General features: G+C 39.9%; 1 protein-coding gene across 1 annotated transcript in view; it reads right to left on the reverse strand.

Annotated features, from left to right (window-relative positions):
- Window positions 1-27,512, reverse strand: part of CAAP1 (caspase activity and apoptosis inhibitor 1) — a 47,818-nt gene that overhangs the window by 3,465 nt on the left and 16,841 nt on the right. Inside the window, exon 5 of the mRNA XM_056116984.1 lies at window positions 10,406-10,479. Within this exon, the coding sequence (XP_055972959.1) occupies window positions 10,406-10,479 (74 nt within the window). The remainder of the gene's footprint in view (window positions 1-10,405; window positions 10,480-27,512) is intronic.

Here is a 27,512-nt window from a genome sequence, read left to right on the forward strand (position 1 = left end):
CAGCACCAGAAGTAATTTCTGAGTGCAGAGTCAAGAATAAGCCCTGAGAATTGCCGGGTGTGGCTCCCCAAACCAAAATATAAATAAGACTTCAAAAAGGTAAAATGGAAATGAAATGAAATAAAATGGAGCTAGTTTCAGGAACACAGAGCTAATCCATTTTAACAGGGAGAAGAAAAGCACTAAGTTTAGATACTGGTGGATATGAAAAAGGAATTTATGTTTCCTTTATTAGACAATTTCTTTTCTAAGCTAAGTCACACTTTTTTAACTGCTCTACCCCTGGTTCCTGCAAAAACTTATCCATTTGGTAGAAGAAACATAGTCTTCCAATCTTGAAACATTGCTTCAAAGAGGTATTGAATTTTTTTTTTTTAATGATTCAAAGGACACAAAGGACAAATGAGCAAAAGCTACATAAAGGTAGGGGGTGACTTCATACCTGTTTTAACAATGAGACAGAATGATATTAAAGCAATAAAGTAAAAAACACTAGTAATGATGATAGAAATGATTATAACAAAAGCTGTTATTTATGGAACATTTACTATATACCACACACTTCTTTCAAGCACTTAACATTTTTGAACACATTAAATCCTTATGCCAAAAGATGCAATAAGCATTTATTATTCCCATTTTCTAAATAAGGAAACTGAGGAAGAGAGGGTTTAAATACTTGCCCTAGCTCACACAACTAAATTTGGCAAAACCAAGATGTAAATGTACGTGATATTACACTCAGCAGGGCATTTGCTTTGTATGCAGTCAACCTGGGTTCAATCACATGTACCCCACTTGATCCTCCTAGCCCACCAGGACTGATCCCTGAGTGCAGGCAGAGCCAGTAGTAAAATCTGAGCACCTCCAGGTGTACCCCACACACAAAAATTCAAACTAAGTGAATTTCAAAAATCTATACATTTAGACATATACTGCATCCCAGATCTTTTTTTGTTTTATTTTTTATTTATTGAATCACCGTGAGAACAGTCACAAAGTCTTTCAGTTCAAGTCTCAGTTGGTCATACTATGATCAAACACCCGTCCCTTCACCAGGTCACATTTTCCACCATCAAGAACCCCAGTATACCCACCCCCCCCCGCCACCTGCGTAGCAGATTTCCACTTTACTCTCTCTCTACCTTGATCACATTCAATATTACGACTAAAGACCCAACATTGTTATTTGGAATTTTCCCCAACATTCAGACCTGCCACAAAGACATCATTAGAAAATTTGTTTTCTATTGCTGATTATGAATAGCATATGATGTTCTGTGGCAATAGCGACCACGCGAATTTGATTACTGCCCAAAGCCCCTGGGTTCCGAGACTGGTTTGTGTGCCTCTGGGATCATGGTCGTTCAGAAGCCAGAGGAGTCATTTGAGGGTGGCAACCCAGAGCACTGTCATGGCGCGGAGCAGGGCTGATTCCACCCCCATCCCATGAAGCCCCACGTGCCTTGTCAATGCAGTCTCATACCTGGCTGTTCATTAGGCTCTAAAAGATGCAGGCCACCATGTCACTGCCACAAAGGGGGACAGGCGAAGGGACAGACACCCTTCCCCTCCCAGGGGGCATAGCACCATAGTTAAATACATAGTCCAGATGTATTTCGGTTGGGCATTATCTTTTGCTCAGATTTTCCCACCACCACTCAAGCCTCATTTTCAGGGACAAATGCGAGATCATTTACTTTCCATTGATCACTTTGGATATCAGAAATGTCGCACAGCCACTTATGAGGCCGCATGCCTCCCAGATCTTAAAAGAATCCAAATGACCAGAAACATCACAGATGAGAATGTTGATTTAAGTTAAATATAACTTCTTGGCAGTCCCCTAAAACCTAATTAAAAAAATGAAATATGTAGGAGGTACAAATCTAAAATAGTACATATTAAATGTGAATATACAAGGTATCCGAAATATATAAAGAACTCTAAAACTTAACAATTAGAAAACAAACAATCCAATTAAAAATGGGGGAATGACTTAAAGAGACAAGTCACTAAGGAGGTATGTAAATGCAGAGGCATATGAAAAAATGTTCAACATCATTACCATGAGGTTATTAAAGACTGAAAATAATGAGATACCACTAAATACCTAGAGTCTGCCCCAAATCCCCAAACACTGACAGCACTGCAAAGGATGCGGAACAAACAACAGAAACTCGTATTCAGTGCTGCTAGGAATGCAAAACAGTTCAGCACTCTGGAAAAAAGTTTGGCAGTTTCATACAAAACTAAACTTGGTTTCTATTCAGAGTTGAAAACTCATGTCCATACAAAAACCTTAATACGAATGATTACTGCAGCTATACTCGTGGTTGCCAAAACGTAGAAGCAACCAAGATGTTACTTAATAGGTAGAGGGCTAAGCAGACTGCAGTATATCTGGGCAATGGAAGATTATTCAGCAACAAACAAATTAACAAGTGACAGGAAGACACAAAGAGCCTTGAAAGTGAAATAAGTCAATCTGACATTCCAAAAGATAAAACTACAGAGACAGAAAATAGAACTCAGTGACTGCCAGTAGTCTGAGGGAGGGAAAGAAGGAAAAAATTGGTGAAACTATTCAGATACTATCTAGCTATATCAAAACACATATAACTTACAACACAAAGAAAGAAACTTTATGTAAACTCTATGTTATAATGTAATATGTGTGTATAATATAAACTCTACACATAATACAGAAAAGACTTAATATTGGCTGTCAATTATAACACCCTTGGAAGAAAATACAGGAAACTGGGAGAGGGAAGTAGTTATATATAAAAGCGCTGTAATTTCTTTTCCTGTAAACACAAAGCCTAAAAACTTAAATACCCATTTTTTTTAAAAAGTAGTTTACTGAGAAGGACAGAGAAGGAAAGAAATCAAAGGGGGAAAGAGAAGCCAGAAAGGAAGTGACTAAACCACAGAGCCAACAACACAGCAGGAAGGAGACCCAGTAGAGCACAGTTACAGGCACACAGAAGGCCCCCTGCACCCCACAAGAGTGACCCTGAGAAACCACATGTGTGGACCCAAACAACAAAAAAAAACCCTAACACCCCAGGTGTGGCTCCAAGCTCAAAAATGGGTACCAAGGGAGGAAACCTGGAGACACTGGTAGATGGAAGGTGACACTATGGCAGAATTAGCGTGGAACATTGTAAATGCCTGAAACTATTATTGATAACTTTGTGAATCATGCCACAAAATAGGGGCCAGAGTGATAGCACAGCAGGTAGGTTGTCTGCCTTGCATATGGCCAATCCGGGTTCCATCCCCAGCATTCCTCATGATACCCTGAGCGCTGCCAAGAGTAATTCCTGAGCGCAGAGCCAGGAGTAACCCCCTGAGCCTCACCAGGTGTAGTCCAAAAAACAAACAAAAAAATTAAAAAGTAGAAGGAGTTTATCTGTAAGCTCAATATAAACAAGCATATATAAACAATAAACATAAACAATATATATAAACTAGACATAAACAACGTGCAAAGAGAAGTATTAAATCAGATACTATGGCGTGGGATTCAGAAACAGTTCAAAGAGCTGCATTTCCAGCCCTCCCGCCCTCCCTCCCTCTCCCATATAAGGAGGTATTTTTTTCTAATGAACTGGATGAGCACATGAATGAGAAGTGAATCCAAAAGGGATCCTAACAAATGGTGAAGATTTACAACAATGTGCAAAGTAACTGCCCTAGGCTTGTGTCTAGTATTCTGGGAAATATATCACAAGACAGACCACCTAAGTTAGGTGGAACTTAAAGGAACATGGAAATAAGCATTTTTATCAAAATACTGAATCAAAATCTTTACATGCCCATTCTTGATAAAATGTAAACAGGGCGCTGTGCATTCAAAAATCTGGCCAGCTTACTGGTTTGTTTTTCAGTCTGGAAAAACTCACATTTAAATGCAACAGAGGGCCCTTCAAAAGTACAGAAACAGTATGGCAAATCTGCCACACAAAACGTAATTTTCACCCTTTCATTCAACTACTATTCACAGAAAGAGACAAATTAAAGAGGAAGGGGTGGGTGTGGGGGGGTAAGGGGGGGTGGAGATTCTGTTTAGTGTCATTGCTGATATCAACTTGTGAAAAAGCTCAAAGGAATCAGAAAAGAAATGTAAATTTTTATGTAGCCCACACTGACGTTTAGACCATGATCTCTTTTAAGTTCACTAATTGCTGAACTGGACATCATTTTCCTAGAACAAGTTTTTAAAAACTCCTTTAAAGAAGTTAACTGGTGCTGAGAAGCTGCTTTCCGTGAGTACTTATTTGTTAGAGCCAATCAAGGAGACAATCAAGGGCTAGGAAGAAAAGAATTAGATTCAAACTTTTAAAACAAATCAGTGGCACATATGCTTCTCTACTTCCAACTGCAAACAGCATCTTTCTTTTCAGTTTTCGCAAGGTGCTTCAACACGCATGCCAGCAATTTAGGTCTCAAAGGGAGAGACAAACATCTACCAGCAAAGAATTTCTAAAGCAATAAATACAGACAAGTGTGTAAAACTGTCTGCCTATAACTGCTGTTTAAGAAATAAACACTCTTCAGTCTTTCTTCCTTGATAAGCTATCGAAGTCTCTGATGGGGTGACCCACAGGCTGGAGCACACACTGCATGTGGGAGTCCTTGGTTCAACGCTCTGCCCCAAGCATCATGTCAGGAGCAGCCACCCCTCAACACTACACCTGTAACCCCAAATCCCCCTCTCCCCACAGAAAGTCTCTGATGGCATGCTGACATCTTCCTCTATCTTTTTTCATGTTTGTTTTAGTTTTAGGGACACACCCAGTTGTACTCAGGGCTCATTTCTGGCTCTATGCTCAGGGATCACTCCTGGCTGTGCTTGGGGCACCATGTGGGGTGCCCCAGGCCAAACCTGGGTCAGCCACATGCAAGGCAAGTGCCCTATTTGCTGTATCATAGCGCCAGTTCTTTTCAAATTTATATGGTGTATTTATTCCTAGACCCAGGTTTCTAAATGGGGAGGGGGCAAGACATGGGTGGGGGTGGAATATACCTAGTGGTGCTCTGGGGACACTCCCGGTGATGCTCAGGGAATCACACAATGCAAGCAAATCATGCACTCAACCCTCAATCCACGGAACTGTTTCCAGCACAAAAACAACTTTTTCTTATCTTTAAACTCTTCCTTTATTCCTCATTATTCTATTCTCTCTATTTACGAATCTTTATTTTTTCTGTTTGGTTCTCTACCCTTGCACCTACCTTAGAGTAACAGTAAAGGTAAAGGTAAAGGCCCTCCCGTTGATCATCGATTTGCTCGAGCGGGCCCAGTAACGTCTCCATTGGAGACTTTGTTGTTACTGTGTCTGGCATATCGAATACTCTCGGTAGCTTGCCGGGCTCTCCGAGAGGGGCGGAGGAATCGAACTCGGGTCGGCCATGTTGGCTGCGTGCAAGGCAGACGCCCTACCCGCTATGCTATCGCTCCAGCCCATTTTAACAAATATTAAAATGTAACATTTAAAACGAACTTAGTTCAATTTTTCCATTTATCCCTCATTTTAAGGATCTGAACAAATCTACCCTTGATATGTTTGCTAAAATCTCATATCACGTTTAATTTTTTTTTTAGAATAAATAAGCTATGGCCATCCTCAGTACTCTAAGGCAGCTGAAAACAATGCTTCCAAACAGTGAACCATACGTGGGGGCCCTAGAATATTCGAGGGCCACAGAAGAAAACTGCAGAAATGCAAGGTCAAGCACAAGATTAGAAGGTCCATGGGCAGAAAGAGGAGTTACAGGAAAGAAATAAGCTCAACAGGGGGCCACAGTCGGAAAAAAAACATTGAGAAACATTAGTCTAAAAGAACAGTCTCAGGACTGGCAATGTAGCTAAGCAGCAAGTGAATGCCTTGCATTTAAGACGTGAATTTGATCCCTAGAACCACACACACAAAAATAATAAGAGTCACTCAACTTCATTATGCAGACATAGCAGAAAAAAATTTTAAGTATCTACTACATTATATGCATGATACTTATAGTATGTTCTAAAAAAGTAAATTAAAATGTACCATTATGACAATATATGAAGTTCAATACTTTTCAGAAGGAAGACATTGGCATTTTCTTCCTGTGTTCTCTAAGAACAAAATATGTATTCCCAACATTCCTACCCACCCACCCAAAAGCTATCCTCCAACTTCTTGAGGTTTTTGTTCACGAGATAATTTTTTTCTGTCAACTTTAAATGAGAATGCAAAATTGTAAAAATATTTAATTATATTTTGACCTTTCCAAAGGGTCAAGATAAAATTGTACGCGGAAACTACATTATTTTTGAAGTGGAAATATTGAACTAATCACAGCAGAAATTTTCCTGATACAGGTATTTTTTAAAAGAAAGGAAGAATTTTTAGAAGAAAAAGGAAGAACTTTACATGAGAAAACTAATGTAAAAGGTGGTATATAAAATGGTTAAAATTAGTAAGGGGAGTAAATGTTTTAGTGATTTTGAGCATCGCGTACTACCTGGCCACATTATTTACTTAATGTTACTAGTCAAATGAATATATTTCAGGAAATCATCAGACAACTTAAAAACAAAAGCATCTTTTCCTTTAGCACAATAACCTGCAAGCATAGACAAAATGTTATATTTCATTCCCCTTCAATTAAGCAATGTCAAGAAAACAGTTACTAGGCATTCAACCTGAGTACAGATACTGCACAGAGCACAGTTCTTTACAAAATCTGATAGCTAGAAAAGGAACTTCAAAATCAAAGCCAAACACGCAAACATTGCACAAATGGGCTCTACAACAGCGACACCAAGTGGTGGTAATCTGAAATAGGTGTTGCAGAACTTGGATACTGAGAGCAGATCTTGAAGAACAGGTCAAGGCATTTTCTGGCATTCTGATTCTTTAAGATTAAATTGAGCCAAAACTCTATCTAAGAATAGCTTTATACTAGTCTTGATTTTGTTCTTGGAGGTCCTATAAAACAAGCCTCATCACTCTTCAACCTGATTTTGAAGCTCTTCAAATATTTTGGTGACTACTACGAACTTTGACTCTTCAACCTTAATAGCCAAATTAAAAGGCCCTCCCGTTGATCGTCGATTTGCTCGAGCGGGCCCAGTAACGTCTCCATTGGAGACTTTGTTGTTACTGTGTTTGGCATATCAAATACTCTCGGTAGCTTGCCGGGCTCTCCGAGAGGGGCGGAGGAATCGAACTCGGGTTGGCCATGTTGGCCGCTTGTAAGGCGAACGCCCTACCCGCTGTGCTATCGCTCCAGCCCAAAATTAGCCAATTTAAATTAGCCAATTTAAATTAGCCAATTAGCCAATTTAAATTAGCCAATTTAAAAATATCCAAATTAAATTTAGGTATTTCTCACGTACAGCAAAAAAAAGTTTCTCCTGATAACATCTGAGACAGGACGCAAGCCTAAGAGCAGAACTGTTTTTCGTCTTTTGGAAGGTGGTGTTGGAATCCAAGTCTGCACAACAAGGCATGTACTCTACAAATAAACCACCTGCCCCAAAAGCTTAATTCTTCAAAGGAAAAACAATGAACAAAATTATACACTGTCACTGTCACTGTCCTCTGTTGTTCATCGATTTGCTCAAGCGGGCCCAGTAACATCTCCATATTGACAACTGTTACTGTGTTTGGCATATTGAATACGTCACGGGTAGCTTTCCAGGCTTTGCTGTGCAGGCGAGATACTCTCGGTAGCTTGCTGGGCTCTCCAAGAGGGGCGGAGGAATTGAACCTGGCTCGGCCATGTTGGCCCCTTACAAAACAGACCCCCTACCAGCTGTGCTATTGCTCCAGCCCAAAATTATACACATCCCCACTTATTTTGAAATTAAAAATCTAAACGTAGGCCATCACTTTAAAAGTCCTGAGTATCTTAAAGCAATGTATTTTAGATAAATATTTAAGGAGTAATATTCGTTGGAATTTAAAAGAAATTAAAAACATTTTCTGGAAATGAAATGAATGCCTCTGACAAATGATAGGCATTGGGCTGTTTCATTTTGTTGTTTTCAGTCACCACAACTTATAATACTGTTAATGTCAGAGTTTCATGTATCCAATGCTCCAACACTCCACTGTCCACGAGTGTCCACTTCTCTTCACCACTATCTTGGGGTCTCCCCCAACCACCCCAAGCCCTTCGGCCCCTCCCTGCCATCTACCTACTGTGGTAAGCTCAGTTCTGTACAGCAGTTCTTGGGTTCTACTGCCCTCAGCCATTTGCTTTCCTCCTTGTAATGCTTCTTTATCTGCCGCATTTGAGACAGATTTTTCTGACAAATAAGAGTTTTAAAACTGTATCACAAATAACCAAATTAGAAAATCTATACAAAGCATCGTTGTTTTTAAAAACAGCTAAATCTTCTTGTCATGCAAGCCCTGAAATGTTCCATAGTTCTCAGGGTATGTGTATTCACATATATAAACACAGCTGTGCTGAACATAAAGAACAAAATGATAACATGTTTCTTATACAACTGCCCTTTTGCTTAAAATGAATGACTTGCAAAACTAACCTAAAAGATATATTTCTATTTTACTACAGTATCAATCAAGAGCAGATTATATTTACATTTAAATTCCTGTATGGTAGAGGTATTTCTACATGCTATTAGCTCTCTATTTGAAATAAGGCAGGGGCGAGAGCAAGAATACAGCAGGTAGGGCATTTCCCTAGCATATGGCCAGCCTGGGTTCAATTCCCAGCACCCCATATGGCCCTGGAGTCCCACCAGGAGTGATCCCTGAGGGCAGAGCCAGGAGTAAGCCCTGAGCAGCACTAAGTGTGGCCTCCTAATCTCTCCCCTCCCCTCCCTCCCCTCCCTCCCTCCCTTCCTTTCTTCCTTCCTTTTTAAAATATTGTCAGTATCACACGCTACTAACAGATCATACAATAAAATTTATTTTACTCTGAGAGCAAAGAGAAAATTCAGTGCCGCTTTATATCTTAGTCTATTAAACAAAGGGATACTTTAATACAAAATAAATATCAATGAATTTTCTTAAATGGCTAAGCTATTAAATAAATGACAATAAATTCACAGGGAGCACTGGATTGCTAACTGTAAGCAAGAACAGCACACTATGAAAGAAAAGCAAGAATGTTAAATCAGTTTTGAAGTCCTTCAACCCTTCTGGAAAACAGTATGGACGATTCTCAAAAAACTAGAAATTGAGCTCCCATTTGACCCAGCAATACCACTCCTGGGAATATATCAAAGAGAGGCAAAAAAGTATAGTCGAAGCGATATCTGCATTTGTTTGTTCATTGCAGCACTCTTTACAATAGCCAGAATCTGGAAAAATCCTGAGTTCCCAACAACAGATGACTGGTTAAAGAAAGTTTGGTACATCTACACAATGGAGTACTATGTAGCTGTTAGAAAAAATGAAGTCATGAAATTTACATACAAATGGTACTACATGGAAAATATCATGCTAAGCGAAATGAGCCAGAAAGAGAGGGACAGACATAGAAAGATTGCATTCATCTGGGGAAAATAAAGTTAACAAAATAGGAGACTAACACCCAAGAATAGCTGTGATAAATACCAGGAGGTTCACTCCATGGATTGGAGGCCAGCTGCACACTCTAGGGGCAAAGGCAGCTCAGAGAGAGAAGGGAGCACCAAATAAAGGGTGTTGGGAAGATCTGCCCAGGATGGGAGATGCATGCTGAAAGTAGACTATAGACTGAATGTGATTGCCACCCAATGCCTCTTTTGCAAACCACAACACCCAAAAGGAGAGAGAGAACAAAAGGGAGTGCCCTGCCAGAGGCAGGGTGGGATGGGGGTGGGAGAAATGCTGGGATTGGTGGGGGTGGAGAATGGGCACTGGTGGAGGGATGGGCACTTGATCACTGTATAACTGAAACCCAAGAACAAAAAATTTGTAAGTCTACAAATGTACCTCATGGTGTTTCACTAATAAAAAAAAATATATATATTAAAAAAAAAAAACAGGTAATATGAGCTCACTTGAGGAAAAGGTAGTAATATGATAATTTACCAAAGTTTCTTAGCTAGGCAGGGAAAGAAACCCAGGCCTTCTACACGCGAAGCAAGGGCTCCAACCTACTGAGCTATCTTTGACCCAAACACCAACAAGCAGTGTTAAGGGGCCAAAAACATTGAAAAATGACAACTTTCTGGTGAAATCTATAACTGTAGATTGCAAACATATAACCAGTACAGTGGCTAAAGGAGACATGAAAGTAGATATTCTTTACTTTTCCAATCTTACACTAAATAAGTAATTTTTCCCTACTTGTAAAATCGGGTCAGCTGGAATGCTGTGAAAATGTATTATTACTGGTAAAATGCTGATAATTTTCAATCCTAAATACAAATTAATTATTTGATTCATACCTTGTTTTAATTCCAATCCTTCAGGTTGCTTATTCTCTCTCAGAGCTGAAGCAGAATCTATACAGCTGTCTTGTCTGAGAAATAAAAATAAATAAAAAATTTTAAATATATTCAAACAATATTACCATTCATGTTCCTAAGAACAATTGAGAAGACCCCCTGAATTCTCCAAGCCTACTTATTCAGAGCACTCTGAAATGTCAGAAACCTGTTTACAAGTTATCAGAAACAGCAACCGGAGCCCAGAGAGTTAAAGTAGCAGATAAGGAACCTTGCACACAGTCAACCTGAGTTGAATTCACGTAGAGTCCTCCAAGCACCACCAGGAGTGATCCCTGAGCACAGGGCTAGGAGTAAACTCTGAGCACAGCCAGGATGGGCCCCAAAACAAAATAGGAAACAAACAAAAACAAAACCCAGAAGCAGCAGCAACCATACAACAAGACCGATTATGCCATTAAAACTAACCGATTATGTCATTAAAAAGTTCTGATACATTATCTTCTGCGACAAGAGTTGTGAACACTAATGCTCTTTTGCTGTTTTTCTGTTTGGGGGTCATACCCAGCGCTGCTCAGGGCTATCTCCTGGGTCTGCATTTAGGGTTTACTCTGGCAGGGTTCTGGCAACTATATGGGGTGCCAGGAATAGAACCTGGTCGCACGTAAGGCAAACGCCTTACCTGCTGCACTATCTCTTCGGCTCCACTTAATGCCACCTTAATATTAATGTTTGCAGGGTCAGGGATGTAGCTTAGTGACAGAGTACATGGCTCATATGTGTAAGACCCTGGGTTTGATCCTGCTCACCAAAATTAAATAGATGAATAAAATATTGGGGTTTACAACACTTTTCAGCAAAAAAAAAATGTAATTGCAAACAATCAAATATTCTTTAAAAATAATTACCTTTTGAGAATTTGTACACAAATGTTTCTAGTCACTTTCTCTCTCTCATACACACACACACACACACACACACACACACACACACACACACACTCTCTCTCTCTCTCTCTCTCTCTCTCTCTCCCTCAAATATCCAATGGAAAAAGACCTGTGGCCATCTCTTTCTTCTGTGTGCGAGGACAGCCTTCCGAGTGATGCTCAGGAGCCACTCTCAGAGAGCCTCGGTGCACCAGGCTAGTGGCTCTGTGCTAAGGCCCAATGATGTGCTGCTCAGGTCCTGTGAAGAGTCTTGGGCCCGGGGATACTAGAAACCACCAAGGGCCTCCCTGCTAATGCTCGGGGGTTCCCAGGTCCATACCCAGTGATGGTCTGGATGTCACGTGGCACTAGGGATTGAACCTGGGTCAGTTGCAAACCAAGCATGTGCTTTAACTCCTGTACATCTTCCCTTTGAGACATTTACAATTCAGGTCATGTACTGACACTTAGATGCCTATTTTCCCTTAAACCTTAATCAATATAGCACATATTCAAATAAAAATTATTTGGACTTGGTTACTACATATGGTTATATATAAATTATTAGGATATCCGAGAGGTATAACTCAAACTATCTGTTTTTTTCAATACTTCCTTTTGCCTAATATCTCCTCTGTAGATTTTATTGTTTCACAAGAATGATACACAAATCCCAAGGAAGATACAAACAATATTCTTTGGCCATCCAGGGACAGACTGAGTGCCAATTTACTACATTAAGCGCACTGAAGGAAATAAAGTTAAAATGTGCTGCCTCAAGCTTTACATTCAAATCACACAATACCTAAGAGGAACATTAATTTGATTTTATGCATCTTCCCTTAGAGAAAATGCTCTCGCTTATGCATCTCTGGCAATTCATTTTTCCTCTAAACATACACACCTAATTTGCAAGAAAATGACAAGAGTGGAGGAAGGGTACGAGAGTTAAGGCACTGCATTTGTCAAGTTAGTTTGATCCCTGGCACCACCAGGAGTAAGCCCTATGCACCCCCAGATGTGACCCAAAACAAGTGAAAATATAATGTAAAATCACCATTCAAAAGACAATACGCATGTGTAATAATATGTGCAATATTGCGGCTAAGAATGTCTAACCAATATCTGTAGATTAGTCAGACAACCCTGAAATAAAAAGCAATGTTCTACTGCCAAAAAAACAAAAAAAAAGAGAAAGAATGAAATGTTAACCATATAAAAGACAATGGATATTCCAGGCTAAAGGAAGCTAAATATGGCAATTAAACATTGTAAGTGACTTGAGACTGCTAATCTGAAGGGTAGAAATATTATAAAAGACGCTGAGTCACATGACAAAGCAAAATGCTGATTGCAGAATGGATAAAAATAGTGTATCAACACTAATCTAGTGCAGTTGATCTTGAATAGTGGTTATATAAAATAGAATACTGCTTTTTTTTTAAAATGTACAACTACTATTTAGGGACAAAGTATCAGGACATAAAATCAGGACATACATAAAAGTATCTCGATAATTTAGAAAAAAAAGTGCACGATTACAAAAATAGGAGCTTAGAGGAAATAAAATATTGATAATTGGTAAATCTAGATATAGGGAAACATGAGTTTGGTTCTGTTTTTTTTTTTTACTATTTTCACCCTTCTTGCAACATTTTAGTAAGTCTAAAATTATTTCCAAATATAAAACATTAGTAATAAGTAAAAGACATTTTATTTCCTCCATGAAATCTCCATTGGATCCTCTTCAGATAAAACTGGACCCCTCTACAGAGTACCAGCTGCAATAAACAATTTCTTTTAATGCCTGATGAGAATTGTCTGCTTTATCTTAAATTGAGTTTGAGGGCTGTTGAAGTTGCCAAGCAGAATTCAAACAGTAGGTGTAGTGCACCACCTTGTGGATGAAAAAGGTAAAGCTAGATGCTTTTACACTATCCCCATTACTTTGAGTGTGTGTGTGTGGGGGGGGGGACCCAAAACCCAAAAAATACTTTAAAATTTTACGCTAGAAAGTTTTTTTTTAAAGAAGAAACCTTGCAACCAAAATTATCAAATTTATTTAGAGTTCTCTAATTTATGGGTAGTAAAGGGCAAAAAATGCGAGATGCAAAAAAAGAAAAGTTTTAAATTAAGAAAAATACGATATTCTTAAACCTCAGAGCTGACACGCTGGGTGTTGGCAAAGTTTCATGACGCCTTTTAAACCACTTTTGTATCTGTACATCTGTACTCCGAAGCACTCGATGAAAAGTCGCTCTCAGTGGTTTAATAAGGAAGGACAGAGACTCCAGCCTCCAGGAGAAGTTCTTTTCCTCTCCCAGAAGATCAAAGACTTGCACCCAGCGCCCCCCCCCCAGGTTTCTGAGGGTTGTTGCAGCTGAATCATAGGGATCCCCCTCACCCCTCTCAAAAAAAAAAAAGCACCAAGTTGTGCTTTTCTTCTGGAATTGTCAGTAAACACAGCAGTAGCACTTGTTACACTAAGTGGATGGCTGTTAGAGACTTGGGGGCTGCCTCCTGCTCATGAGGGCTCATGTATGATTTACCGTGAATGTATGATTTACCGAGAAACCCTGCAGCTTTCATCTGCTGATGCTGTCCATCTACTGAAAATAAGTTTTCATTTTTTTCTATCCCCCACCAAAAAAAGAAAATATGTGGTGCTTCACTAATTAAAAAAAAGGGAACAACAAATAAAAAAAAAGAAAATATGTGTCTTCTTTTCTAATGTATATTTATTAATTTCAAACACTTGAAGCTTAAATGTTTCAAACACTTTAAAAGTACGTGAGAATTTTTTAACAGCTGAAGGGAGAGAAGGGAGAAAAAGGGAAAACTGTCTACTCTATTTGGGGTTAAGAACCTTTATTTTTGTACTTCTTTACGTTAAAGAAAAAACAAACCTGTTTTTACTTTCTAATTTCCTTCTCCCATCTGCAATGTTCCTTCTTGCACTCCTTAATTTACAATCTTGATCTTATAACAATAATAACACCTATCCCAGGAATTTTAAGTTTTTAAGCCAACTCCAGTCCAACTTTATGTTGTCCTAAATATTAGTCCATTTTTCATTCACTCAATAAATGTTTTCACAGCCGGTGTCATACAATGAAGAGATCTTATGGAGCCGGTTTGAGAAAAACTACACATATGAATTACAAAAAGGTTTAACATTTATTTCTAGATTGAAAACCATTTTTGGACAATATCTTATCCAAATAAGTATCAGGAAGACCCCTCTAAAGAAGCATTAAGAAACAGGATCAAAACAGTTACATTCTTCCTATCTGGCAAAACAAAGCAAAACAAAACAGAAAAGAAACCAAAATGGAAATGAATTAAGCAACCTGAAGTAACAAAATACACAACCCTTTATTCTTTTAGGATGCTAGAAGTAAAAAAAAATGACACCAGTCTACTATCTTATGGGCTCTCTATTATTAAAAATAAAAGATAGCCAAGAAACTCAAAAGAAATATCATTTTAAATCTTTGGCCACACCCAGAAATGCTCAGGGCTTACTTCTGACTTTGCTCTCAGAGGACACTCCTGGCAGGGCTTGAGTCCTTAGGGGTATTAGAATAAGATCAACAGGAAGCAAGGTAAGTGCCTTAACCTCATACTATCTCTCCAGTCCCAACCAGAAACATGTTAATTAAGAATAAAGTTGAAGGATGCATACTATCTGACTTCAAGACTCACAGCTACAGTAATCAAGATTTAACAATACTGGGGGGAAAAAAGGCATACGGATTAATGGAGTAGAATAGGGTTTAGAAATGTGTGCATATATTTATGCCTTACTGATTTTTCAACAAAAATGCCCAAAGCAATTAAGTGGAGAAAAAATATCTTTTGAACAAATTGTGTTATACAACTGAATATCCACACAGAGGTTTTTAATCCATATTTTAATACTATATACAAATATTAACTCAAAAATGAAACTCAAATGTAAAAATACAAAATCTGTATTTTTTCTAGGAGATATAATAAAAATTGGATTGAATTAATAATAGATTAACCAAATTCATGATCTGCTAAAATAGAAATAACTGATAATTTGGGTTCTACTGAAAAGTTTTGCTCTTTTAAAGAGAAGTGAGATCAAGCTTCTAAAGAGCAACTATAGATTGGAAGAAAATATTGGCAAGCTGTATATCTTATAATGGTGCCCATTCTTAATATATAAATAACTCTCAAGCCACAATAGTAAAATAAAGCCAAGTTTAAAACAAAAAGGATTAAAAATGAAGACATAAAACCAAAAAGATAGTGCAAGGTTTTAAAGCATTTGCTTGCCTTGCTTCCAATGAATGTGGATTCAGTCCCCAGCACTGGATATGGTTTCCCAAGAACTGCCTGCAGTCAATCCTGAAAAGAGTCAGAAATATCCCTGGAGAACTGCCAGGAAGAGCCCCCGAAATAAAATGAAACAAAAATTAAAGGGAAAAAAGTTGTGGGGCTGGAGAGTATAACAGTTAAGGCCTTGCGTGCAGCTGACCCAAATTTGACGCCCAGCACCACCACTGCATGGTGCCACAGAGCACTCCTGAGCACCCCAGGGCACACAGCCAGCACTAGCTGACTTTCACCACCCGCAGGAGTCACCTGATCCCTGAAAACAGACACACGGCACATAAATATAATATAAATACACTATTTGATGTAAAACCACAGGAGTTAGGAAGGAAATGCATATCAAAACCATAATGTGATATAATATACAACACTACACCCAAATCTAAACACAGACTTCAGAACTCTCAGAATTATCAGTGAACATGTAGACATGACCTAGCAATGCTAAGTAAAGTCAGAAAGTTGTGGTGCTCATATAAGAACTTGTACATGAAGGTTTATAGCATATCTGCAGTCGAACTGACCTGAAAATAACTCTAACTGTCCCTCTGTTTTCCAATGTGGCCAAAACCACCCCCACAAACCTGGCTGATGAACACAGAATGAATTGTGCAGTTCTGAAGATCAGACGTGTGGTATGGGTCTCATGAGACTAAAGTTCTTGCAGGTTGTACATTCTGAAGAATCTTAGGAAGAATTTATATCCCAATGATTTGGCTTGTTAGTAGAACTCAGTTCCTTGTGGTAAGAGAACCAAAGACTCTGTTTTTTTGCTGGCTAAAAGGATCACTCCCAGCTTCTAGAACAAGCCATTTCAAGCCACACCTTTCTGACCTAACTCATCCACTTTTATTCCACTTTCTTCTTATAGGATTAGACAGACACATTCTGGATCAACCAGAAAGACCTCTTCTTTACAATATCCTTAATCTTAAACACATCCACAAAGTCATAAAGGTAACAATCTCAAATTTGGGAGATTAAGAGCAATCTTTGACTAAATAATGCCTAAACAATGACTTACGCAGTCATTATTCTGCCTACCTGGGGTGCAGAAAACCAATGGTACAGCCACACAACGAAATACCATTACACTAGGAGGAAAAAGCAGCCTCTAATGTCTACATACCGGATTATTCCACTCATATGACTTGGGAGGTGGCGCAGGGGGAGAGGAGTCTTAGAACAAGGTTGAAAAAAATTATATCATGTAATGATCAATTGTAACTATGTAACATATACAGATTTTTAAGTGCTGTGCACTTAAATATCCTTCTCAGTGCTGCCATATTGGTGAAGTCTTCAGGGTCAGATGAATGAGACCCATTGTAATTACTGGTTTTGGCATATCAAATACACAACGGATAGCTTGCCAGGCTCTGCCGTGCGGGTGGAATACTCTCGGTAGCTCGCCAGTCTTTCCGAGAGGGATAGAGGCTTTTGGGGCGACCTCTAATTGCCTTCGTAGGTGTTACCATATTTGAACCCTATCAAATATGGTACGGCAATTCCGGAAGATGGGTATTTAGTGTCTTATGATGCGGGTCCGGAAAGCGTCCTGGAGTGTGGCAGTGGCTGGGTAGTGGAGATATATGTCTATATTAACATATGCCCCAGAGACCTGGGCCCTACGCAAACAGGATGAGAATGCTATTCAGGTCTCCCAAAGAAGAATTGAAACAGCTATGCTTGGAATATCACGTTTCACTCAAATGAGAGAAAGAATACGGAGTTCCGACACCCGTCGAGGATAAAGAATCAGGGACGCTGTCTCGTTTGCCAAGGTGTCAAAAATCAGATGGGCTGGTCACGTAATGAGATTTAAAGACGACCGCTGGACTAGAGCTGTTACCGACTGGATTCCATGGGATGTCAAAAGACCACGTGGCCGACCACCTACCAGATGGTCAGACTTCTTCATCAAGATCATGAACGATCGGTTTGAGGCTCTTCATGTTCCTAGAGCGAACAGATGCCATTGGGCTATACTAGCACGCGACAGGGACAAATGGAGACGTTATTGGTGCCCGCTCGAGCAAATCGACGATTAACGGGAAGTTAAGTGATAAGTGATTAAGTGTGCACTTAAAAACTATAGACACTGATAAAAACCATCATTGAAAAATTTAGAAAGTAATTCAAGGAGGGCCAGGAAGATTAATAAACAGGTCGGGCACAGCATCACTAGATCTAGTTCTTACTTTCTTGTAAGTTGTATAAGGCATATAAATGTAAACACTAGGGCCTGGGAATACCAGTAGCTCAAGTGGTAATCAACCAGTTTAGCATATGCAAGGCCTAACCATATTAACTCCTGAACACACTGAGAGGTTCAGGGGGAGGGGGAACCCATAAGTACAGTCAATTACTTTTGTAAAGGAAACAGTGAAGAATAATATTTACGAATCACCATGATTTCACTATACCCCCTAGGCTTTTGTAAAAGTAAGGGGAGGGAATTCCTAATACCCATAAGTATAAAGAGATATTTCAGAAACAGTAATTGCTGGAGCAGCAGAGCTAGTAGAGGGGTTAAGGCAGTTGCCTTGAATGGAACAGGCCCTGTTCAATCCAAGCACTGCGTATGAACCTTTGAGCACCACCAGGGGTCACTCCTAAACACAGAGACACAACAGCCGCTGAGCACTGCCAGGTGGGGCCCATATGCCCAAAATAAATAAACAAATTTAATTTAGTTATTAGTGAATTCTTCAATGGCTACAAAGAGGAATATGGAAAAATGAAAATTAAAAGGCCTGCCTTACATCACCATATTAATTCTAAATCGAAGATTTAAACGTAAAAAAAAAGTACCAAAACAAACCAATAAACTAGGAAGAGCATACAGTTCAGAAAACAAACCCTTCTAAATATGAATTCCAGAAATCATAACATTTATGGTTAAATAATGTAAAGAGGCACATATGCTGCCCGAGCCCATGTGCTGCTTTTGCCCACCATGGCCGAGCACATGTGGTGCCTGAGCATCTCCCCTCTAGAGATGTTGCTTTCCTGTCTAATGCTGGGAGGTGTGTAGGGGATCTCTCTGCCCTTGGAGAAGTCCTCCTTCTCTCTTGAGTGTGTCAGTTTCTCTCTCCCTCTCACTCTCTCCCCCTCCACACCTTCAAAAACCCTCCAAATAAAATCTATTTAAGTTCACTGCTTGTCTACTTCTGAAATTCCTTTCTGTGATGCAAGACAAGAACCCAGCAATCCTGGGTCCCTGGCAGCAGAGGTGGATCAGGAGAAAGTGACCATCTTTCTCCTCCCCCTTCACATGAGCCACCAGTAGGCCCACTGACATTAGAGCTAATATAGCAGGCAGCAAATCTGCCTTGCATGCAATCAACTCAGGATCAATCCCCAGCACCCATAATGTCACCCAAGCTGAGCAAGAGTAACACCTGAGCACTACCAGGAATGGTCCAAAACCAATAAATATACAAATAAGCAAAATCCTCTACTTATTTAACAAAGACAAAATTGTTAGACAACTCTCTATTGGGGACAAAGCAATAGTACAGTGGTAGGGCATTTGCCCTGCACGCGGCCGACCAGTGTTTGAACTCCAGCATCCCATATGGTCCCCCCGAGCCTGTCAGGAGTAATTCCCGAGTGCAGAACCAGGAGTAAACCCTGAACATCAGCGGGTGTGACCCAAAAAGAAAAAGGAAAAAAAAAATACTATTAGCTAGAATATATAAAAGCATATACTCACTCCACCTGTGGGGAAATGTAAAGTTTCTGTGAGTCAATTATGCCAATATTTATTTAAACTCTAAATGATAGACGGGGCATGCTGCTCAATAGGCATGTAGGAGTGAGCCCTTGGGATAGAAGAGTGAGGGCCTGTATTCTGAACCCTGCACCAGAAAATAATTAAAAAATGTAATGACAATGCCCAATTATCTGACTCAACAATTAACTTCTAGGTACTGATCCTATATAAAATTACAGAAGAATAAGACTTGTACACGAATATATTCAAATATGTTCAAATCATTTCCAATAACCAGCGATAGTTTAAATATAAAAAAAACTTAAATATCTATTGATAGATATGTTTTATTTTCTGCAAATACCAACAAGAGGCTATAACAGTACAGGTATATTCACAAAGTCTTCTAAGTACTAGGAAGAACAAAATACAAGAAAAAACACATTCTATTATATGAAAAACATACTATTAAATGAATGAAAGATATAGAGCAGCATGCTGCCATTTGTGTAAGAGGAAGAAATCTGTATAAATATATGAGTATAATGGAGATACATATACTTCCTTCTTTGTAAACACATGGATATTGCTAAGAGGATATACAAGGTGATAGCTTACTGTGATTGCATATAAGACAGAATAAGGAATAGAACAGAAAAAGAAAAGAGCAAAGAACAAACAAAAATGCTTCGAAGGCTGGAATCATAGTACAGGAGTGGGGCACTTGCCTTGCACGCAGCCCAACCAGGTTCGATCCCTGGCTCCCCATCTGGTCCCGCCAGGAATGATTCTGAGAGCGGAGCCAAGAGTAAGCCCTAAGCACTGCCGAGTGTGGCACCAAAACAACACACACACACACACACACACACACACACACACACACACATACAAAAACAGAAACAAATACCTGCTAACATTGAGTTCCTGATCAGCAATGTGACGCTGTATAAACTGAGTGATGAAGAAATGACTAGTTTCAAAAACCAGTTTATTTTTAAAAATACAATACACACCATTTAGGGGTTTTATGACACAAATGCAAAAATAGAAAACACTGCTTCTCGAGTTACCAACAATTCCTCACATGGAAATTCAAATGCAGTTCAAAAGAGGATTCCATCAGAAATTTCAGAAAAGCTCACTGTCTCCCATTATAAGGAACGTTCTAGACTCAGAAGAACCTGCCTGCTTAAACTGAGAAAGTAACTGGATCAAAGTAACAAGTAAATTTGAGAAGATCTTAATGTGTTAGGAGACAGCAGGTGAGAAGTATACAAAGGTTCATTATACAGTGACATATTCCTTAAACATTCCTTAAAACACCTAACTGCTAGGAACATTCCAGAGAGGGTTATCTGAATTTGATGAATAACAGGTCAATTTCAGAAGTTGAAATTGAATTTTATTCCAGTGATGTTTAATAATAACAGTTTATGAAGACTCCTATTATTCTTTTTATAGGGGCAAGCTCAGTTTTACTGACACTTCTTGAGTTAACAACTGGCTGAACACTGTTGCCCCTTTGAAAGCTGTTTATAAAAACTATTCAAGGAATATGTTACAAATCAAACTCCAGTGTCAGTTGAATTAAACCCACTGGACAGCAGCAATCCATCAAAAAAGTTCATGGATGCTTTTCCCTTATTAAAAAACAAAACAAAACACAGTAAGCAGAAGTGTCAAAATAGCTCAACTGGAAAAGTATTGCAGCTGCTAATCTCTGGATTTTTTTTTTAATAAACTAATAGTCTTACCACATATTACTGCTAGGATTCAGGGATATCAGCATGCTCTATACATACAATTCCAGTTTTCCACTCAATAAGACAAAATGATCAGAAAAATTCATCCAGAGGAACAGTTCAGAATTTATAAGAACATTTTAACCTAAAACAACCATTTACCCCATATACTTATGTATTCGGTTCTTTCATTCTAGCTTCTCTAAGACACCTTACTCAAACTACAAAGAGTAGTAAACAAAAACCTGCTCCAGTTGATGTCTAGCACATTATAAATAGTAACCAGTACTAGATTACACCCACTTAACTTTCCGTTTTTTAAAGATTAACAATATGCTGTGGCCAGGGATATGGCTAAGTGGTAGAGAGTATATACCAGTGTTTATGAGTTTATATATACATGTATATAGTAGTATATTTAAAGGCCTTGTCACTGTCCTCCTGCTGTTCATCGATTTGCTTGAGCAGGCCCAGTAACATCTCCATTGTGACACTTGTTACTGTGTTTGACATATTGAATACGTCATGGGGAGCTTGCCAGGCTTTGCCGTGCGGGCGAGATACTCTCCTTAGCTTGCCAGGTTCTCCAAGAGGGGTGGAGGAATCAAACCTGGGTCGGCCAGGTTGGCCACGTCCAAGGCAAACGCCCTACTGCTGTGCTATGGCTCCAACCCATAAGGGCCTTAAATATACTAGTTTCTATGAGGTCCTCAGTTCAATCCCTAGTACCACCGAGCGGGCCCAGTAACACCAAAAAAAAAAAAAGAAGAAGAAACAAATACATATTCATTTTAAACAAAACTGGGCTGGAGCAATAGCACAGTGGTAGGGTGTTTGCCTTGCGTGCAGCCAGCCTGGCCGAGCCGGGTTCAATTCCTCTGCCCCTCTCAGAGAGCCTGGCAAGCTACCAAGAGTATCTCGCCCGTGCAGTAAAGCCTTGCAAGCTACCTGTGACGGATTCGATATGCCAAACACAGTAACAACAAGTCTCAAAAATGGAGACGTTACTGGGCCTGCTCCAGCAAATCGATGAACCATGGGAGGAGAGTGTTTTTTGTTTGTTTAAACAAAACTGTCCACATTTTAATCTTCTAAAAAGAGTATTTAGGCCATCTTTACAACATACAGCCTAAGAGAAGGACCACATGGAGGGCGGGAACCACAGATCCCGGAGAAAAAAAAAAAAAACAGGTTCCAAAAAGAGCCGAGATCACCGGCAAGTCCCAGATGGGGTAGGTACCGCATCCCGCCTCCCCCAGATGGAACCACGGTGACCAGAAGCCTCTACAAGCACAGCTCGAGTATGTGGGAACTAGGACTTTTTCTCAAATCTACCGGGACTACAGCTCCCAGGTAACCTCTGATTCTGGAAGTCACGCCCACAGCCCACCCCCCAGCGCCATCTTTACAACATACAGCCTAAGAGAAGGACCACATGGAGGGCGGGAACCACAGATCCCGGAGGGGGGAAAAAAAAAAACAGGTTCCAAAAAGAGCCGAGATCACCGGCAAGTCCCAGATGGGGTAGGTACCGCATCCCGCCTCCCCAAGATGGAACCCCGGTGACCAGAAGCTTCTACAAGCACAGCTCGAGTATGCGGGAACTAGGATTTTTTCTCAAAACCGCGCGGCCACGTAAGCGGCCGCTCGACATCTCTCTATATACAAAGTGATCAATGGGAAGTAAACCACCCAACCTTTCTCCCTGAAAATCAGAGTTAAGTTTGGAGCACGGCCACAGCCCCAGAAACACAAGGACTTAATGCAGAACCCAGCAGCTTGGAGCAGAAAAGTGAATGAACTATGCGTTAATCCAGGCCATCATGTCTGCCTGGAGGGGAAAGGGTGTTGCCCCATTCGCCCTCTCTTCTCTGGAAAGAAGGATGGCGGCCGCATGGGAGCCTTGTGGACAGCAGGTATGAGCCGGGGGTGTGGGGGCGACTAAAACCTCATGGGAAGGGGGGCGTTCTGGTCCGTCCTTCACGCCCTACCGAGGCCACCAGTTGCCCCCCACGAGCGGCTCTCCAGCACGGCCACAGCCCCAGTAGCACAAGGACTTAATGCAGAACCCAGCAGCTTGGAGCAGAAAAGTGAACGGACTATGCGTTAATCCAGGCCATCAAGTCTGCCGGAGGGGAAAGGGTGTTGCCCCATTCGCCCTCTCCTCTCTGGAAAGAAAGATGGCGGCCGCATGGGAGCCTTGTGGACAGCAGGTATGAGCCGGGGGTGTGGGGGCGACTAAAACCTCATGGGAAGGGGGGCGTTTCGGTCCGCCCTTCACGCCCTACCGAGGCCACCAGTTGCCCCCCACGAGCAGCTCTCCAGCACGGCCACGACTCCAGAACACAGAAACCAATTTCTTAACTATCTGACTTTCAGTAGAAATACTTCCAGGGTCAATAGGTAAAATAGCAGAAATCCAAAACCAACATTTAATTCTTGAACCCAGCTGTAGAAAGCAAATCACTTCACAATGCTTTTTCAGCATGTCTGATTTGGGGGGGGGTAAACTCTAAATAATAGTGGTGAATCTTTTATTGAAACAGTGAATCTAATCAAAGCAGATAGAGTGTTAACTAGAATTCCTCTGCCTCACAGGGACTGGGAGGGGTGGGGGGTGGGGTTTTATTGGGGTTCTTCATGGTAAAAAATAAGTATTGGTAAAGGGAAATGTGTTTGATATTTGCATGACTGAGACCTAAACCTGAAAGTTTTGTAACCTTTCCCACAGTGATTCAATAAATTAAAAAATAAATAAATAAAAATAAAAAGAGTATTTAACTAATTGCTTTAAAATATTTCTTACAGAAGAATTAACTTGCAAAACAATTTCCTGTAAATTTTATTAAATAAATATTTTAGTGAATATAAATCCTTATATTTATACATACTACTTATACTCTTATTTAGGAAAACCTATGTTTTGGGGGATTGGCTTTTTTTTAAGTTAATAATTCAGAGACAGAGAAATAATACAGGGGTTAAGGTGCTTCCCTTGCACACAGCTGACCCAGGTTTGAATCCACCCCATATAGTCCCTGCGCTCACCAGGAATGATCCCTGAGCATAACGCCAGAAGTAAGCCTTGAGCACAAAAACCAAAAACAAACATAGGCTAAAAATTCAAAACTGAAATTCAGAAATAACTAATAGAGAACATACCCATTCAAGCCAAGAAAGAAGCTGCAACAAGAACGAGTTTTAGAACACTTATTTAGATCCTACTTTACAGTAAACTGTTTTGGGGGGAGGAGGGCAGATATCCAGCAGTGCTTCAAAGCGACTCTGGGCAGTGTTTGGGGGACATATGCATCACCAGGGATTTAAGTGGGACCCGCTGAACAAGGCAAGTTCCTTTTATTTTTTGGGTGCAGGAGGTGATCACACCTGGTGATGCTCAGGGGTTACTCCTGGCTCTATACTCAGGAATTACGTCTGGCTGTGCTGGGGGACCATGTGGGATGCCAAGGCTCGAACCCAGGTCAGCTGGGGCAGTGGGGCAACATGAAATGCCCTACCTGCTGTGCTACTGCTCTGGCCCCAAGGCAAGTTCCTTAATCCTTAAACTACCTCTCTGGCCCTATTATATTATCTATTATATTATCTTCTAGAACTGTATTATTTCCTCATCATTTATTATCTCCATGAAATACAACTCATTTCACTAACATCTCCCTCACTCTCACTTAGAGCACATTAGTAACATTTCCTTCACTATCACTTCAAGCACATTAATTTAAATTTCATAAAAAGATACCAGAGCAATTCTAAAATAGTTCTAAGATTTTCCTAAAGTGTTTATATTCTTTCCTTTTTATACATAACTTCAATCCTCTTCCTCTATTGCACTATGTAAGACAAATCTCATTATGGACATAATGTCTAGAACATAATCATCTCACATTATAGATCAAATTAACAGTGAGGTCTCATTTTTAATGCTATTTTAGATAAAAACCAGCTTCTTTTCCAGCACACCTCCAAATGATAGCAATTTAATTTCAGGTCTCCATATTAGCTTATTTACTCAAAACTGTTGTCCTTATCAAGTAATTTGCAATTCCCTGTGATAATAATGTCAAACTATTTGCAAATTTTGCCACAATTCTTAATTACTTTAGAACACTCCAAAATTATATATACTACAGATTTTATTAAAGACTATTTGCAATAAAAATTTGCATATTTTCCAACCTATGGTACATAAAGATGAAAATTCCATCCCTTACTCAGCTGACTCCTCCACCCTCCCAGAACCTCTGCTTGCTACTCCACCCTTGCAGTTGAGGTGACACCCCAGGAGCTCTTCGGACTGGATCCTAGCAGTCCCCATGCCTGCCCTACCCCATCTCAACAGACTCACCTCCACATCTCCTGAACCACAGAACCCTGTATGAGAAAACAGCTTTATTCATCAAACTTCACACTGCTTACACTTACACTTACTGTCACTGAGTGAAGACAGGCAGGGAAAGAAAGGAGCAACACCCAGCCTGATCCCTCTGAAATTCCCAGGAGGGCTAACTATAAAGATACACCCTTAGCAAGGCAAGAGCACAGCAAGAACACAGCAAACGAAGGGGATGAGGATGTCTTGAAGCTCACCAACCAGATGAGTGAAAACAGCAATCTCTATAAACGCTGAGTGTTGGAAGGCACCACCACCAATAAGCTCTATAAATTCTCAGAGAAGGACTTCGGTGACCCACCCCATGCTGGGGATGTTTAAAGAGACCACAGAAACTATGGCACAGGTACCCAGCAAGAGACAAGATTATAAGCCCAAATGAGAAAACAGGAGTAACAGGAATTAAAGTGTATAGCAGAAAATTAAAAAAAAAAACATAACAATAAAGGTCTGAACAGCAGAACAGCAGCAGCCGAGGAAAAGATCAAGAAGCTCCAAAATGACATGGAGGAAACCGCTAGAAAACAACAGAAAATGGGGGAAAAAAAGCCTGAAAAGGAATGAACAGCACACCAGAGAACTATAGGAAGAATTCAAAAGGAACAATGTAAAAATCATCAGAGTCTCTGAATAACAGAAAGGCAAGTCTGAGGAAGAACTACTAAAGAAATCATAGGTAAGAATTTCCCGGTGTTGAGAGGAGTGCAGGGACGGAGATACAAGAGGCCCAAAGGGTCCCAGAAAAAAAGACCGTAGTAGAAAAACTCCAAGACAAGGTAAAATCAGAATGACAAAAGTCAAAGGCAGAGACAAAATATTGAAAGCAGCAAGATCACCAAAGAAAGTTACCTACAAAGGAAAGTCCAGAAAATTCACAGCAGGTCTATCAAACAACACTCTACGGGCCAGAAGAGAATGAGGGGGGAATGGGAATAATCCGTGGCACTGTAGCACTGTCCTCCCGTTGTTCACCGATTTGCTTGAGTGGGCCCAGTAATGTCTCCATTGTGAGACTTGTTTTGGCATATCGAATAGGCCACAGGGAGCTCGCCTATCCTGCTAAATTACCATTCATACTTGAAGGAATAATGCAGTGCTTCGAGAAGAGGCAACCGCTTAAGAAATTCATAGCCTTGAGACCAGTTTTGCAAGAAACATTAAATGAGCTTCTCTGAAAGACAAGACAGACCAGCTGAAGAGACAGTACAGAGCCCAGGTAGAGTGCATGCCTTGCATGTGGCAGAATGGGGCTCAATCTCCAACATCCTATCTGGTTCCCAGAGCCTGGAAGGAGTGATTCCTCAGTGCAGAGACAGAAGTAATCCCTGAGCATGACCAGGTGTGGCCCCAAAACAAACAAAAAAGAAAGATAAAACAAACTTCTCAGCACTCTGCCGTTCAGTAGGGAATTCACTCTTGGTGCTTATGGTTGCCCTCTACCAGATTAAAGAAAGTCTTGCTTAATCCCTAGCTTGCTAACCAAAAACAAATTAATCTTTTGTTAATATCAAACTGCCATGTCTATTCAGGAGAATTTTTTTTACATTGGCATAGATTTTCATTACAATCTTTTACTTACTAATACAGATACTTAAGTATTATCTATAATGTAATAATTTCTAACATAAAGTCAAAATTCCCTTTTTAGGATAAAACACAATTGTATACTTTCATAGGCCCATTCATATTTTCCCTTAAAATTTTAATTTCCCTCTCCTCATGTTTACTACATTATATATTTAAAATACATTAGCATGGAATTATCCAAACTATTAATTTTTTAAATTATACTTATAAAATAGAAAGACAGTTCTTGAAAATAAAAGCTATCATTATATTGATTTATAATTTTGTACAATTTTTTTTAGAAGTTTAGCTTTATCTATACCTGTGTAGGTATTACTACCTCCACAGTAACTGATTTTTTAAAAAATCTTTCTCATAAGTG

Source organism: Sorex fumeus, unplaced genomic scaffold (assembly GCF_029834395.1).
Source record: "Sorex fumeus unplaced genomic scaffold, SorFum_2.1 ptg000034l, whole genome shotgun sequence".
Classification (NCBI taxonomy): Eukaryota; Metazoa; Chordata; class Mammalia; order Eulipotyphla; family Soricidae; genus Sorex; species Sorex fumeus.